General features: G+C 37.9%; 1 protein-coding gene across 1 annotated transcript in view; it reads left to right on the forward strand.

Moving 5' to 3' along the window:
- col5a1 (procollagen, type V, alpha 1) overlaps nt 1–17,278 on the forward strand; it is a 139,941-nt gene that overhangs the window by 98,653 nt on the left and 24,010 nt on the right. The window contains 23 exon segments of the mRNA XM_052104139.1: nt 316–369; nt 652–705; nt 862–906; nt 1,574–1,627; nt 1,716–1,760; nt 1,840–1,893; nt 1,992–2,036; nt 2,879–2,932; nt 3,372–3,416; nt 3,526–3,579; nt 5,082–5,126; nt 5,471–5,524; nt 7,728–7,835; nt 9,742–9,795; nt 10,107–10,160; nt 12,092–12,136; nt 12,241–12,294; nt 13,461–13,505; nt 13,603–13,656; nt 13,769–13,822; nt 13,905–13,958; nt 16,366–16,473; nt 16,629–16,718. Coding sequence (XP_051960099.1) covers nt 316–369; nt 652–705; nt 862–906; nt 1,574–1,627; nt 1,716–1,760; nt 1,840–1,893; nt 1,992–2,036; nt 2,879–2,932; nt 3,372–3,416; nt 3,526–3,579; nt 5,082–5,126; nt 5,471–5,524; nt 7,728–7,835; nt 9,742–9,795; nt 10,107–10,160; nt 12,092–12,136; nt 12,241–12,294; nt 13,461–13,505; nt 13,603–13,656; nt 13,769–13,822; nt 13,905–13,958; nt 16,366–16,473; nt 16,629–16,718 — 1,323 coding nt within the window.

Here is a 17,278-nt window from a genome sequence, read left to right on the forward strand (position 1 = left end):
GTTTCATCAGTTTTATAGAAGCTTTTATGACCTTAAGACTACATGGAATATTCTTACTTGTCAATACAAGTAACAGTAGGAAACAATTCTGTCCTGGAAATGCAAAGTATAGTAACTAAATGGAGAAAATGGCTTTAAATGTGCTAGGTTTTAGCATGTATTTTGTAGTTACTGCAATTTTCACACAGATCATACATAGTCTAAGAGACCCGATTTCTTGTCTTGAAAACGAAACTTTAATTAAATGTGTACTTCCTGTGTTTTGCTTTTGCACAGCAGAATTGTACATCATTTTGAACTGTGTTTGCTTCACAGGGTGACAGAGGATTTGATGGTCTCGCTGGTTTGCCCGGTGAAAAGGGTCACAGGGTAAACACTCCAGTTTATTAGCATCATTAAACAAATCTAACAACTTCATTTGTATAAAGAGATTTTATTAACTACCAATGCCAAATGTGGGGGAATGAATTAACAAAGGGGGACTCATGCATCTGTTAATCTGTCACACGGGCACAGTTATGTCCAAAAATATAAAAACTCTAGCCTATAACTAGGACCATCCTAGATGAACTTTTACCAATGCAATTCTTTTGTATATTGCCAATGAATGTTATATGATCATTAATGAGCATGTCGTTGTGATTGTTTTAGGGCGAGTCGGGCCCTCAGGGACCACCTGGGCCCCCTGGAGAAGACGGAGAAAGAGTATGAGCCCTTTTTTCATTCTATATATGAATGACCATCCATGCCTACATTATATATCAAATTGGGTCAAAATGATGATGTCATTTCCTGTATCATTCATGTTAATGTTCTACATCAAAATGAATCATATTGACGATTCCATTCCCCTTATCCCAGGGCGATGATGGTGAGGTCGGACCCAGGGGTCTGCCCGGAGAATCGGTGAGTGAATAACCTTTCCAGTATCCCAGAATGCTCTCTTGAGCTCCTACCGCCAACAGTCAGAGAGACAGGTTATACAGGGTTCCATAAATATAATGTATCTTGTGGCGTCAAACTATGAATCCATGTCACTTTTGGGTTATTAGCTGCAGATATTTGTTGTCATTATTGGTATTTAAGGGATATGAATTGAGGGAAACATTGAGAGACAGGATGTGTGATGTAGAGAAGCTGAAACATTGAATCAATTAGCAACACAGTATTGCAGTATTACACTTTTTCCAGCAGGAGGCGCTTTATATTCATCATTTAGATTGGGAGCAACTACTGGATATGCAATCTTGCCTACACATATACATTTGATGTTTTATTCAACATAAGGATGCTTCCCTTTATAGTGACCTCCATATTGAGAACACATGACCTGCCCAATACTGCTCACTTCATCTCGGTATCCCCCCTATTATCAGACAGAATAAAGGAATCGTGCATGACTATAGGGTATCTGCAATGCTTTTGCTTTTGGGTCATGCTGCATCTACACCACGAAGTGCAAGAGCACTGTCATATCGACCAGTGAGACAAACCAAAAGTTATATGCATGTTTAAGGCAGTGTTAAATATAAAATGCAATTCTGTTAATCCACCCTCCTTTTTTCTTTTTTAGGGTCCTCGTGGTTTGCTAGGCCCCAAAGGTCCCCAAGGGCCCCCAGGACCTCCAGTGAGTAAAAACGCCATCAGCTCAGAGAACTCAGTCTATCGTATTCATTTTTGCTTATTTAAAAGTTTGTTTTATCGCTTATCTGTAGGGTGTGACCGGAATGGATGGACATCCAGGAGCTAAAGGAAACATTGTAAGTCTCAGACTCACATACAAAAACACATTTACACTCACACTTCTTTTATTTGATTGTTTGGTTTTTCATCTATCAGGGGCCTCAAGGTGAGCCAGGTCCTCCTGGACAACAAGGCAACCCGGGAGCTCAGGTAAACATCAAGACATGGCCACTTTGGCACTATATAGCCCGCCTCTCGGTTACTGAATTATCCAATCAAAATACTGTATTTCTGTCCTCCTTTCACAGGGACTTCCGGGTCCTCAGGGAGCCATTGGACCTCCTGGAGAAAAGGTGAGATCACATCGATTTTGGAAGATCTCTGGAGGAATAGTTAACTCAAATATAAAAATAGTATGCCATCATTTATTCACCCTCATGTGGTTCTAATCCAGTCTGAAAAAATCTCCAAAAAATGGAGATATTTTGCAGAATTTCAGAACAGTTCTTTTCCATGCCACAAAAGGATATGGTGACCAAGCTCTAAATGTCTGTCATTTTTATATATGATAAAATACATGATAAAAGTAGTCCTTACCACTTACATTTATGCATTTGGCAGACGCTTTTATCCAAAGCGACTTACAGAGCCCTTATTACAGGGAGCAACCTCTATAGTTAAGTGCCTTGCTCAAGGACACAATGGTGGTGGCTGTGTGGATCAAAACCAGCAACCTTCTGATGACCAGTTCAGCGCTTTATCCCACTACGCCACCACCACTCCATATACTCCACTTGTGCACTATATTCCAAGTCTTCTGAACTCATACGATAGCTTTGTGTGAGGAACAGACTGAAATTTAAGACGTTATACACTTACATTTTGCTTTCCAAATATATCTCTTGAATCTCATTCACACTTACGCATCTTAAAACTTGGCCCAACGTCTTTTATGGTGCTTTTTTGCATCCTTTACAGACCCATATCATTATATAACTGTGGAAAAATGTTTCACATTTACTCTGTGGATATTTCTATGTACAACCACATGGATGCTTGTCTATCGTGAGCCACCAAAACCCATTGACTGTTCTAATAGCTAATTTAATCTATGAATGTGTGTTGAACGAGAAAGTGTGTGCAGTGTGTGTTAATGGGTTGTTAGTGCTTCTCATGCTGGGCTTCCTCTCCTTAGGGTCCCAATGGAAAGCCAGGCTTACCGGGAATGCCAGGAGCTGACGGACCCCCGGTGAGTTCAGGAAATCAGTTCAGAAAGACGTCTTACATCTCATGCTCGAGCCCACGTGTATAATTTCCTTTTTCAGACGCACACTCTGCAAAAAAAATATTTTCATACCCAGTATTTTTGTCTTGTTTTCCAGTAAAAATATCTACATCCTCAAAGCAAGATACATTTACTTGAGGAGCAAATTGACATATGATTGTGTCTTGGTTTAAGAGAAATCTAACAAAATATTGTGAGGTTTATGCTAGAAACAAGACAAGCAATTTTGTTGGTTTTAAAAAGAATCCTCAGTCATTTTAATTTGCATTGTTTGTATTCATTCATGCCAAAACCTGACATTTATTTATTTTATTATTATAATACATCTTTTCAGCTGAATGGTTTCATGCTTTTTGTAGCTCTTATTATCATGGCATAAGTGATCCCTTCTCTTCTCATATAGGGTCACCCTGGAAAAGAAGGACCACCAGGAGAGAAGGGGAATCTGGTACATCTTTATCCCTCAAAACATTTCATTAAGTTATCTTTATTATGATAAGATTTGTAATAGCTCACTCAAAATCACAGAATAAGCAAAGTGTGATTGTATTATACAGGGGCCCCCAGGTGCTCAGGGGCCAATCGGTTATCCTGGGTCTAGAGGTGTAAAGGTAGGTGTGTTTGTCCTTACTGGTTTTGACTACAACACTTTCTTGCATCTCACTTGTCATAGTTTTTTTAAAGCGATAGTTCACCCAAAATTCAAGATACAATTCTGTCATCATTTGCTCACCCTTACGTTGTTACAAGCTTGTATGAAATAATTTCTTATGTGCAACAAAAAGGAGACAGAATTCCTCTTTTTGGGTGAACTATCCCTTTAAGGTGACATGCGACTTAATAGCCAAGATAGCGGACGAATTGAGAGAAATGTTGATTACAAATACATTTGATTCAGTACTGAAAGGTATTATTTAACCGGTTCAATTTGACCTAGTATTTGTGTGTGCCGCGTATCTTTCTGCTTATTCGAGCAACATGCTATTGTCAAATTAATTTGGAATCATTTGTGAGTCAATTTTCCAATTTTGTTGTTGCTGCCTATGTATAGCCCTTCAGACGGTCACTTGCAGTATGAGATTCCATTGCAGTTAAGGGGCGGTCACACTACTCTTCGTGCTTCATTCACTCCCATTCAAACGCATCCGAATGCATGAGACCGGAAATGCAAGCTTATCCGAAGAAAACTCGAAAACCTACGAATCCGTAAGACGAGAGGACGCTTGACCAGAAGAAGAGCAAAACGTCACATGGAGTATTCAGCAGCAAAATCCTTTCACTGCGTGCTGAGAGTAAAAGTTGTTCCGTGTAATGTGTGTCCAAAGAGGAGATCCACGCATGTTCTCTACAATCAGTTATTGATCAAAAACAACAAACAATAAATATTTAATAGTAATCATGCTTAGCACGGATGAAGTAAAGCCATTCGAGTCTCTTTCCTTAGTATGCGCTCATCTACAGATGCTTTTTACAGAAATGCTGCGTTTCCTTAAAGAGACAGTGCTGTTTTCTTTTGCACATGTTCAACAAATCAAGTAAATACCTGTAAACAGTACAAATTATGAAATTAAACAAAAAACATGTAACAAAAAATCCAAAATATTTATACCATGATCAATGGAAACATGTAAATGCTTCACGTAGCAACAACCCCCCCAATGTTCAAGCGAAATCTACGCCCTTGCCTGTATAATTCACAGCATTAGCTGCGAGAAATTTTTTTCACATGTTAGCAAAAGAGACTTTATAACTGAAATGTACCCATATGAATCAATATTTAATCGAATCGGAAGCAGAAGGGAATCATACCGGGAAACCTGTAGCAGTACCAGTTAATACACAGAACACTTTTCCCACCTTTTTTCAATGTAAATGTGTTTTTGACCATTGCGCCGTGACTTGCTATTTTTCAGCATTGCACTCGTGTTTTTTAGATGCCGTGACAATATAAAAAGCGCTTTCGAGAAACCCATTCTGTTGTATGTGTTGCGCTGCATCTAGCTTTTTTTTAGCGCAAGAATGCATTCAGTCTGAACGGCCCTTTAGAAGGCAGCAAGGCAGCTCACTATGTTTGTTTTCTCTCACACTATTTTATTTTTCACTCTATCCACAGGGTGCTGATGGAGTCCGTGGGCTTAAAGGAAACAAAGGTGAAAAGGTAATTTTCGAAATTTTTGTTTGTGAGATGTATCACGTGTGTATCTGTGTGGATGTCTAATGCACTCTTCCTGTGTCATTAATGTTTCATTTCTGTTTCTAAATATGGAAACCATAAAATACTCAAAAACGCTTTTTTTGACCCTTGTGCTTTGGTTATTAAAAAGTTTTATTCGTAAGAATGCAGCTGCAAAATAAGGTCAGGCCCCCGACAAATGGAAGAAATAGCAGTTGCCATGGAGACCATTCCTCTGTTTTTATAAAAAAGGGGTATTATGTGTGAAAGAACGTATATAACTGTCTCAGTGTCAAATATTCATCTTAGTTTCTCTTTTTTTCTCTCAGGGAGAAGACGGATTTCCTGGATTTAAGGGAGACATGGGCATCAAAGGTGACAGGGTAAGATTTTTACCGCCTGTTTATCGTGTCACAGTTATTATCGGGTGGAGATGTTATTTGTGTTTGGGTTTATCTCAAGGGAATTCTGGGATTTGATTTTGCTTGTTGTTTCTTTTCACTTTGGTCGGTGTTTGCTTTAATTTCTCAGAGCATCTTTGAAAAAGCAGATAAAGCACAGTACATCTGGTTGCTACAGCACACAGGTTATTCTCCCACAACACAGTCAGTCTGTGTGCAAAACTGAGTTCTGAAGTCACAACGATTTTAAAGTCACTTAGGACACCATCAGTCACATTCTCTGAGTTGGGCTTAAGGGGTGTCATTTTACACAGCTAATTAATGAATCTGTTAGATTGTCAGCTGTTTTTTTGTCTAGTTTTGGGGTGTAGGAATGTTTGCTGGGTCACTGGGTAATTGTGGGTAATGAGCAAACACATACTGTTCTCGGTTATTAGGCGGCAATATGCAAAGGTTTCTGCATTAAGAAGGTGCACACTGCCCTAAATGACACTTAACTCTTGTTAAATGCAGCACATGATTGATTCTTTCCATGCTTTTTGCCCATTATATCTTTTAAAGTTGCCCGACAGATGCGAGCACCAATCACACTGATACTTTCTGTTCTGATTTGTAATGAAATGTTTTTAATACTTAACAATAAGGTTCCATTTGTTAAGATTAGTTAACACTATTAGTTAAAGGGATAGTTCACCCAAAAATGAAAATTCTCTCATCATTTACTCACCCTCATGCCATCCCAGATATGTATGACTTTCTTTCTTCTGCTGAACTCAAACGAAGATTTTTGAAGAATATTTCTGCTCTGAAGGTCCATACAATGCAAGCGAATGGTGACCAGAACTTTGAAGCTCCGAAAATCACATAAGGGCTGCTTAAAAGTAATCTATAAGACTCCAGTGGTTTAATCCATGTCTTCTGAAGCGATATGACAGATGTGGGTGAGAAACAGATCAATATTTAAGTCCTTTTTTACTATAAATCTCCACTTTCACTTTCACATTCTGAAAAAAGATTGAAATATTGATCTGTTTCTCACCCAAAATGATTGTATTTCTTCAGTAGGCATACGTTAAACCACTGGATTCATATGGATTACTTTTATGTACCTTTATGTGATTTTTGTGGCTTCAAAATTCTGGTCACCATTCACTTGCATTGTATGGACCAACAGAGCTGAAATATCTTTTGAAAAATCTTTGTTTGTGTTCAGCAGTAGAAAGAAAGTCATTCATATCTGGGAGGGCATGACAGTGAGTAAATAATGAGAGAATTTTCATTTTTGGGTGAACTATACCTTTAAGTGGAATTTTATAGAAATGATCCACCAAAAAACAAAACAAAAACCCAATTCCCCAAAAAGGATACACACAATCTTGAGAAGAGCATGCAATGGATTAAACTATGTGTCAGTCCTCATTCCCAAATGAACATGTGTAAGCTCTGCAAGGGCACCTACATTTGCTCTGGGGTAAATTCATGCTTAAAACTTATAGTTAATTCATTTATCAGGCAAAAGTCAATATTTCACAGCATCATAGTGTGGGATGTTATGAGCAGTTCTCTTCACTAACACTAATGTTGTCAGGTGTGTAATCGCTTTTCTCTTTGAAAGTGACTGTGATAATCGTTTGCCTTGACTCTGATTCAGTCTCCACAGTTTTCAATCAAATTACTTTGTCATTTATCTTTTGTTTTTCTTACGAAAACCATCAGATAAATACGCTTTGCAATGTCACTCTTCATTCCAGCCCACTTAAGAATATTTTCCACTGAATTCCGTTCACAGTAATCTCCCATTTATTTATATGGGGGAAGTTCTCCAAAGCGAGAAACGGTAACCAAGGGGGGCGGAGCTTAGCTAAAGGTCAATTAAACAGGCTGTTTTCATTAGTCTACCTTTAAGACTTCTATATGTGATAAATAACTATATGTACCGCACACTGGCATTCAACGGGTTGGGTTAAGCTGTTGATTTTTTATAAAAGTCATATGGTAATGTTGTCATGGTTTCATTATCATATCACAACCATGTGTGACACAGTAATAATCAAATGACTTTACCAATCATTTCTGCATTATTGATCTGTTTACAAAGCCCCTGTAAATAAGAATAATGGGCTAGGACACTAAAACATCTCATTAGATTACTGATGAGTGTGTGTTTGTGTTTATGTGTGTTCAGGGAGAACCAGGTGCTGCTGGCCCCAGAGGTGAGGATGGACCCGAGGGACCTAAAGGACGATCCGGTCTCCCTGGAGACGCTGGACCACTTGGGTCAACAGGAGAGAAGGTGAGAAAGAGAGTTTAAGCAGAGATCTCTCTCTCTCTCTATATATGTGTGTGTGTGTGCGTGTGTGTGTGTGTTTGTGAGAGAGAGAGAGAGAGAGAGAGAGAGAGAGAGAGAGAGAGAGTGTGTGAAGTGAAGTTTACTTTCCTTTATTAGATGGAGAGCTCCATTTATCTTCATTCTAGAGCGACAGCAACAATGTTTATTTTGTTACGCTTGATTTTCAGTATGATGCAAGATCATCACTTTCTCTCTCATTGTGTGAGAGGCATGCAAGACATAAAAAATTACAAAAATACCATGTCCTGTGATAATTAGGGATGGGCAATTTTGTGTAATTTTGTAGTCGAGTACTGTAACACATAATAAATGAGTAGGCGATAGCTCTAAATTAAAATGTATGTTAAAAATGTATGACGTGCATGTGAAATGCATATTTTGTTTTCATCACACACGATAACAAGAACAGTTTTAAAATAAGCTAACTCTAGCAAACTATGCTTTTCTTTTGGAAAAAAAGTAGATGAACAATATGCATTAATAATAATAATTAAAAATAGCAGTATAAAACATTTGCACTCACCTGGACTTTACATAGAAACCAGTACTGACAGCATTAGGGTAACGCACATATATAAGCGCTGAGTCTACATAAAGACTATCAGATTTGAATCATTTCATATGTTATTATTCAGAAAAACAAATGGGAAAGTTGGGTTTTTATAAAATGTGCTCATCCCATTTTCAGATATTTAATGCACATACTGTTTAACGTATGATAAGCTTCCGAGTTTCTTGTACCGCTTCAAATTTGCTTTCCACTATAAATACAGATCATCATCTGTTGGTCTACATAACTTTAACAAGAACCGAATACTAAGTAGAATTACTATGCAATACTAATTCAAATATTACAAGCATTGCCAAGCTTGGCTTTGCTTGATAGCACACAAAGATGCCATCATATTCGCTGTCCTTTTCTGCATATCGCGACGGCATTTTGTGGTCTGTTATGCATAACGCGCCGGCTCATTTTAGCTCATCGAGGCCCATTCGGCCCATTTCGCGGCCGACCCACCGACCCGCTCGGTTCTCCCGATGGCCAGTCCGCCCCTGATCGGCCCCAAAGTACGGCCACCCACCAGGAAACTGCCCGGTATGCCTTAACTAATATGTAGTAACATAAAATACATACAATTCCCACATGTGCTGCTATTGATGTTGAGGTGCGGGTAGGTTTAGGATTAAGGGTGGATTAGGATTAGGAGTTACAGTTTGGTTTAGGGGTAAGGGTTGGGTTAGGGGTAAAGTTAACAGTGTAACTATAAATGTAATTAAATGCAAGTACTTTAAATGTAATTACAATACAACAACATATATGCACATAATAATTACATTGTAGTTAATGGTTAATTACATAGTAGTTAAGGGTACCTAATATACTTATACTGTGTGAAGTATTCCCTGCTCACATACATCCTGTTTAAAATAATAAAACAGCATGACATAATTTTCTATATTTCATCATCCCTGAGTAATGATGTAAGGTGAGGTAGGTCTGAGATTACTGTTACTGAGATTAAGCGAGTAGTTTTTGGCTGGTCATGTGATTTTAATGTTTTTATTTATTATAACTGAGAGCAGTTACTCTAAATCATGGAGGACATGTAAGTGAAGTATTATCTCAATTTCTTTAGAAGTTGTAATAACCAGTAATTATCAGTGTTTTGAAACAAGAAAATAAAAGCAGCACCGGGATATCGTTATCAGCACACAAATGTTGCATCGGTGCATCCCTAGCATCACCATGTGCTACTGAAGTGCACCCTGAACTTTACTTCATCACTGGTTTGCTATGATCATGACAAAAATAATGAGTTGTGTTTCTGTTTGTGTACTTTGGTTTTAGGGTAAGCTTGGCGTGCCCGGGTTGCCAGGTTACCCAGGAAGACAAGGCCCCAAGGTAAACACAACCGATCTGCTTGTGATTACCCACCATCCAACATTTTAGTGTTAGAGTGTGTGTGTGTGTGTTTATGTTAGGACAAGGTTGTGTGCGTTTGCATTGATTAGAGCAGGCATTGGAAGGAAGACATGTTTGAACTTCTTGATCAAAGCTAAGTGGATTTACCCATAATGCCATCTGGTGTCAGCTTTCTGTTTGACCGTGACCCAGCATGCTCTGCTGTAACAGCACTTTTCTTCACTTCTCCTCCTCGCTTTGATGGACCTGTGAATTAATCACTCCCTCGCTCTCTCTCGTTCCCTATGTAGGGCTCTCAAGGATTCCAGGGATTCCAAGGAGCCAGTGGAGAGAAAGGCACAAGGGTACGTTAAAAAAGAGGAGAAATTCCTCTCTGTCTTTCCCTACCTTTCCTTATATTTCCTGTTATCAGAATAAATTCTCTTTGATGTACTTTGAGAAAGAAACATGACCATATAACATGCTGTAATATCAAATATAAAGCTATTTTAACATATCTAATTTATTATATGTAAGATAAGCAATTGTAATAAATAAAATTGAATTATTAAGTTAAAGTGGGCAATATAATCATATTAGCATAGCGCCATTTAGTCTGTTTTATGTTCAGTCAGGTGATTTCTTGATATACAATATAATGCTATAAAGCATTATAAAAGATAGTTAACCCAAAAATGAAAATTCATCATCATTTCATCACCCTCATGCCGTTCCAAAGCCGCATGATACGCAAAAATGTGATCTTAGAATGTTTCTATACAATAAAGTGAATGGGGACTTCAATGAGAGTCTCTAAAAATGACAAAAGCACTATTAAAGTTGTTGAAGTGATGTGTGCACTATATTCCAAGTCTTCTGAAGTCATATGGTATTTTCTTTGTGATGAAAAGACTGAAATTCAAGTTGTTATTCACTGAAAGTCTTCCCCTCCGCCATAGCTCTTAAATCTCATTCACACTCACTGGTGCAATGCGTCTTGAGGCACAATATTTTAATGTATGCTAGTGGGTTTGAAGCAATATGAGAGTGAGTCTATAATGACAACATTTTCATTTTTGGGTAAACTGTCCCTTTAAATACTGTGTTCAGGGCCTTTGTCTTAATGTATGGACATTTTAAAAGCATGTGTGTGTGTGTGTGTGTGTGTTCGTGTGTATGTGTGTGTGTCTGTGCGTGCATATGCGTGTGTGTTTGTGTGTGTGAGTGTGTTCGTGTGTGTGTTCGTGTGTGTGTGTGTGTCTGCGCATGCATATGCATGTGTTTGTGTGTGTGTGTGTGTGTGTGTGTGTGTGTGTGTGTGTGTGTGTGTGTGTGTGTTATCACAGCCATTATGGCCAAGAAAAGCTTGGAAAAGCTCTTTGTAAACGTATTGCTGTCTGCACTGATGCTGTTGTGGCCATATATCATCACATTTAAGCTGAGAGCAGCAGCCGGCTGCCATTAGACAGACAATGCACTCTCCCATAAACACTTTATTAGCCAAAAACCTTTCAGACTATAAGGCCGTTACACGCAGAGGCACATACACAGAGTTCATTTGTTGATGCAAAACTTTACTTGTGCCACCATTACTCTCTGCATTAAGTATTCATGAGGTGGATAGTGCTCACCTAATCTACAGATAATTACATTAATCACATTTTATACCAGGCTGAGGGAAATATAGCATACAGTTTTGTTTAAATTATGCAGAAATTAATGGCATATTTATTTATGGATGAAATCATTATACAAGTTACATTTGAAAAGGAAAGAAAGTATGACATAGAATTGAACGGCTGGAATGTATATTATTATATGATTCCAAGTTAAATATAAATAAATGACTTCTTAAGGTGTATGAAGTACACTCACATTTAGGAGTATGATCATTTTAAGAGATTTCTTACTAGAGGCACTTAGAAATGCTTCACGGAAATCGACGTTATGTGGTTGTGTCAAGTGAAGTTTAACCCTTAAATGATGTCTAAAGTGTTATGAACGAGCCCTTATTCCGCATTAAGAAACACCTTTGACATAGAGTGACTGTAGTCATATCTAAGGACCAAAATATAGACTTTTGGTTGGACTCTTTTGACTTAATACTAAGCAACCACCCAGTACACCCTAGCAACACCCTAGCAACCACCCAAAACACACTAGTAACCTCATGAGTTCTTTTAGATGTTTGCATTTAAATAATATTAAAAAGCTCTGCCAACAGGTGACTAGCAAATAATATAGTCTAAAAGATCATGCTTTATTTTCCATTTAAGTCATACATTCTCTCACACAGGGGACATCAGGGAAGCCCGGCCCTCGGGGACAGAGAGGACCGACGGTAAGAAAACAAAGAGGAGAAAACATTTGGACAAAAACAAACCATATCTACCCTCGTTCTGATCCTTTCACATGCGTGTTCTCTTCTTGTGATTCATTCTGTAGGGGCCCCGTGGAGAAAGGGGGCCAAGGGGACCCACAGGGAAAGCAGGACCAAAGGTGAGCATGTGCTTTTTCTTCAGGGAGCTATTTTGAAAACTGTAGCTATGTTCAGAATAGCATACTACCATACTATTCTTAGTCAGTATGCAAATGTAATGTATGGATGGAATACCTGGATGGCCTACTACATTTCCCAAAATGTACAGTATTCAGTATATTAGAGCATTAATATATTAGGGATTTTTTTACTTTTAAAAGGACTTTTTAGCACAAAACTGGATCAAAATACAAAATAACAATTTTTAATTAATTTCTGATTATTACTGGATGCTGCTCATTGAACTAAACAAATACTGTGACAACAATCTGACATTATACTATTTGAAACAATCACCTCTGCAATCAGTCCAAAATGGCATACTAGCATACTACACTTAGTATTTCTGCAGTATGCAATATGCTTTGCACAGTATTTGATTTGTTTTATTGTATGCATTGAATACATGGATTACTTTCTACAGGTTGCATAATCTGCAGTTTCATATACTATTAAAAAAAGTAGTAGACAGTATTTAGTATGTACTATGTACTATGCAGTATGCAGTAAGCAGTGCTCTGTTATTCCATGCCAAACACTATAAGGACTTTTTTTTTACTTTTAATAAATAAGAGAAGGAGTTTCCTGCCATAATAAACAAATTAATAATGAAAATATGAATAATAAACACAAATAATAAAAAAGACAAATCTGTCATAACACACACACATGTAACAATGGTTTGGCACTTCAAAATTCATTTAGGAAAAATGCACCCACTCCTAAGTTAGGAGACCTTCCACTAATGCTCGAAAATCATCTCAAGCTTCAATTTCAGGATATTTTAAACCTCTGTCGTCATTTGTGAAAAGTAAAAGTGCATCCGTCCATTTCAACAGCAGCTAATGTTACCTATATTACATTTTAAATAGCAACATTTTAACCACTACTCAGCTGGAGGAAGTGCAACTGAGATTTTACCGATATAGGCCTGTTTCAACCATTAAAACCAATCTTAAATGGCATCTATTACCCTGGACAATCATCATAATTGTTACATTATTAATAATGAATCACATTTACAGAGATGTTTTATATTGCGATTACAAACATAATACTATATTAAAGTGCACTCCTTCTTTTTTCTTTTGCCCCTCCCATATTCTTTTCTGCCCCACCTCCACAGGGTAACTCAGGAAGTGATGGCCCCCCAGGACCACCCGGTGAACGGGTATGGATAAAAAAATAATTTAATCATTCCAAAGCATTGATTATTGGAGAGTGCTCAGAGATAGATGTTAAACAGACATTACTGTGTTTTCTTACAGGGTCTGATGGGACCCCAGGGACCAACTGGATTCCCCGGCCCTAAGGGTCCACCTGTACGTGCCATTAACACTAGAGAGCTCACTTATCAGAATCAATTATATCTATCCTACTTATGTCATCTTCATCCTATCATTTTCCCTGATTCCCTCTCTCTCTGGTCTTCAGGGACCTGCCGGAAAGGACGGACTGCCCGGACACCCTGGACAGAGAGGAGACACTGTTAGTTTTGTCTGATATTACCTCACACACACACTTCCATTCTCACACCTGTATTTAACCCACTCATATTGTCTTCTTGCAGGGTTTCCAAGGTAAAAGTGGACCTCCCGGACCTCCAGGTGTTGTCGGACCTCAGGTACGGATCACAGAATGCAGATGCCATTCCTTTATTGTAAATTGTTTGGAATATTCAAAAGCTATTTTAGTTTTTTTTTTAAGATTTCTTGTTTCAGTGGCATACCCAAAATTGAATGATATAGATTATGATACATTCTGAGACTCTCATCCTAGGAAATGGCTGAAAATCCCACAAAAATAACCGAACTAAAATTTTTTTATAAATTTCTTATTTTTCAGATTTTATATGATGTATTTCAGGGTTTGAATAAGCTAGCTCCGAAACACTGCTTTTGTTTTGTTCCCAATTATATCACCAGTAACAGAGTAAAATGTGGTGTTGATATGACAAAGCAGTTAAAAGTTATAACAATGCAAAAATGATTTATCCTAGTCCAAAAACGTCTCCAAGTGTCCAAAAGCTTCTCCAAACAAATAAAACATAATAACTGTACATAAGAACTAATTACACAAGCAAATACATCAAAATTACTAAAGGTATGCTCTCTCTGCCAAGCATGCAGGCATGAGTATGAGATCTCATTTAGTTCCATTCTGTGTCACTTGAGCCATCACTGAGTCTGTGTCATGTACTTTAGAGTGAACAATCCTCTCTGCCCATATTTGGATGACTTCCACCTTTGGTTGCAGTGATCTTAATCCTAATATGATTGGTTTAGCATTCCAAAAGTGGACAACATACTACATAATTTCAGATGAAGCTAATGTGTTTTTAGCCAGATAGCACATTATTTGCTCTGTGCACATAATCTAATGATTTATGCATCGGATTACGTTGTGTGGGCTCGTTTTAAAAATAATAGCCTCCTCTATTTTATCATATGTGATATTTTATGTTCTGTTCATTTTACGTCAAGTTATAAGCAAAAACGCAGCTTATAAGCATCACCTGTTTATATGTAGTTTATATGTTTGTATGTCAAAGACATACTTAGCTATTACTCACTACATATTGGTCTGTGAGTAAAACAAATGAGCTGGATGTATTCTACTCTTTGAGAGCTTTCCAATGACATATGACAGATGGCTTTTTGATCAGATTGATGTTTTTACTGATTACAAAAATGTGGACAGTGCAACATATTTAATAAATTATCAAAACGAAACACTTCTGATTTGTTTGCAAATTTCAAAGCACTTGTTCAGTTTTGGGTGAAGATGCTTAACTAAATCAAAGTAATGTCACAATGCAATAATTCTAAGTGATCCTTCATTTTTGAAGAAAAATGATTTTTTTTGTTAAGATTTTGGGGTGAAAAATAACCCAGATATTTGCCCAAGGACCACCATATTAGAGACTTGGTGATGAGCTCTTTTCACTTGTTAAAACCATTTAGCAATGCCGTAGCAACATGGCAACGTGTTTTGCGTGGAAATGCACCACTCACGATTACTTCAGAAAATGTAAAAATCTAGTTTCCTTTGCTATTCTAAATTTGGCTGTATTGAATTATTTTTAAGATGATTTTACACCATGTTGTAGCTTTAATACTGTAGAAGCATTGGCACTGGCCTCTATTGCCACTGGGCACTGGCCTCTGGACTGTATTTATGATCCATAGAGGAATAAAAGCTTTGAAAGCACTTATGTTGCAGTGCACAGCACAGTAAACACACACCTGTTTTTCCTGCACCAGTACGACCAACAGAAGCCAAAAACACATGATGCATATTTATGAGGCAGTCACTAGCCATCAGTCGCTCATTAGATTATCTTTAAGGTGTCCCGAGGTTGTCATTGGATAATCATAATGGTTCCATCAGGCTACATAAGGGCTGTTTGTTGGGCTGTCGGTGCTTTGTCTACTGACATGCTTTTGTTTATGCGGTTAGATGTTGGCGCTTTGTGGGTCATGAATAATTCATGAGCAATCATGATATTCTACTTTTAATGCAAATGTTGATATGGGCACAGGTTTAAACTGCCACACTCACACACACACACACACAAACATGGACACTCGAGCACAAATGCCTGTTCGAAGCAAATGGATAAACATAATGAAATTATTTTTCTTTTATGTTGCATAATTTACATATCCACTGATGTTGTTGAAGCACTTGTAGAATTTTCATTTTGTGTTCCAAACTTTGATTGCTTTTCTTGATTATACTAGCTAAATGATTCGTCTCTCTGGCTTAACTAGGTGTATATTGCTTCATTCGTTTTCTCGAAGTATCGTTAGAAATTTCTGCTGATCAATAATTCATTGTTTGTGGTGCTCTGATCAATTTAAAATGCTAATATTGATTAAATTGTGATATGTAAGATGCTTACAAAGTGAATCTCACGAAACCTGTCAAAAACATGTCCGGTACATAGCCACAGGACCAAAAATAGGCTTGATTTTCTTTGTTCTGTTTTTATATATATATATATACCCATAATCCATCTGTCTGTTCAGGGACCAACAGGTGAGACAGGACCAATGGGAGAGCGAGGTCACCCTGGACCCCCAGGACCACCCGGTGATCAGGGAGTAAACGGAGCAGCAGGCAAAGAGGGCGCAAAGGTGCGAACAAATTCAGGCACACACACACTTTCATATTTGTACACAATAATGGTTCATAAACATTAATAGAGATAGAGATTTAATACACTAGTTGGTCCATTGTTTTGTATATTGAAGAAGCGGTGTACATGATGTCTGGTTCTGTATGTTCATAGGGAGATCCAGGTCCAGCCGGCCCCACAGGTAAAGACGGACCCCCTGGACTGAGAGGTTTCCCCGGCGATAGAGGTCTACCAGGCCCTGTGGTGAGGAAAACAAATAAATGTTACAAAGACGCATTCAGAACAACTGATGTAACAACAATCTTTCATGGTATATATACTCAGGAAGTATGAATGGTATATATACAGACATATTTGACTAAATATTGGCTTCCATATTTCTTCTAATTTCTCAGGTTGTCCTCTTACTTTATACATAGTTTTTTCAGGTTGACTATATGACAGTAGCTCATTCCACTATTGTTTATTTGAAGGTTCTTTCGTCACTTTCTAGTTTTGTAACATACATTTCTTAGCTGTCTTCTTATTCCAAATCAGAATCATCTACGAAACGTACATCTCCCAATAATGCAATTCTAGTATCTATTGGTATTTTCTTTCTTTAAAACCCATTGGAAATATATATTTGTCAGTTTTTTTATCTCCTTTTCTCCGAATTTGTAATGCCCAATTCGCACTACTTAGTAGGTCCTTGTGGTGGCGCGGTTACTCACCTCAATCCGGGTGGCGGAGGACAAGTCTCAGTTGCCTCCACTTCTGAGACCGTCAATCCACGCATCTTATCACGTGACTCGTTGTGCATG

The sequence above is a fragment of the Xyrauchen texanus genome, chromosome 34 (assembly GCF_025860055.1).
Source record: "Xyrauchen texanus isolate HMW12.3.18 chromosome 34, RBS_HiC_50CHRs, whole genome shotgun sequence".
Lineage (NCBI taxonomy): Eukaryota > Metazoa > Chordata > Actinopteri > Cypriniformes > Catostomidae > Xyrauchen > Xyrauchen texanus.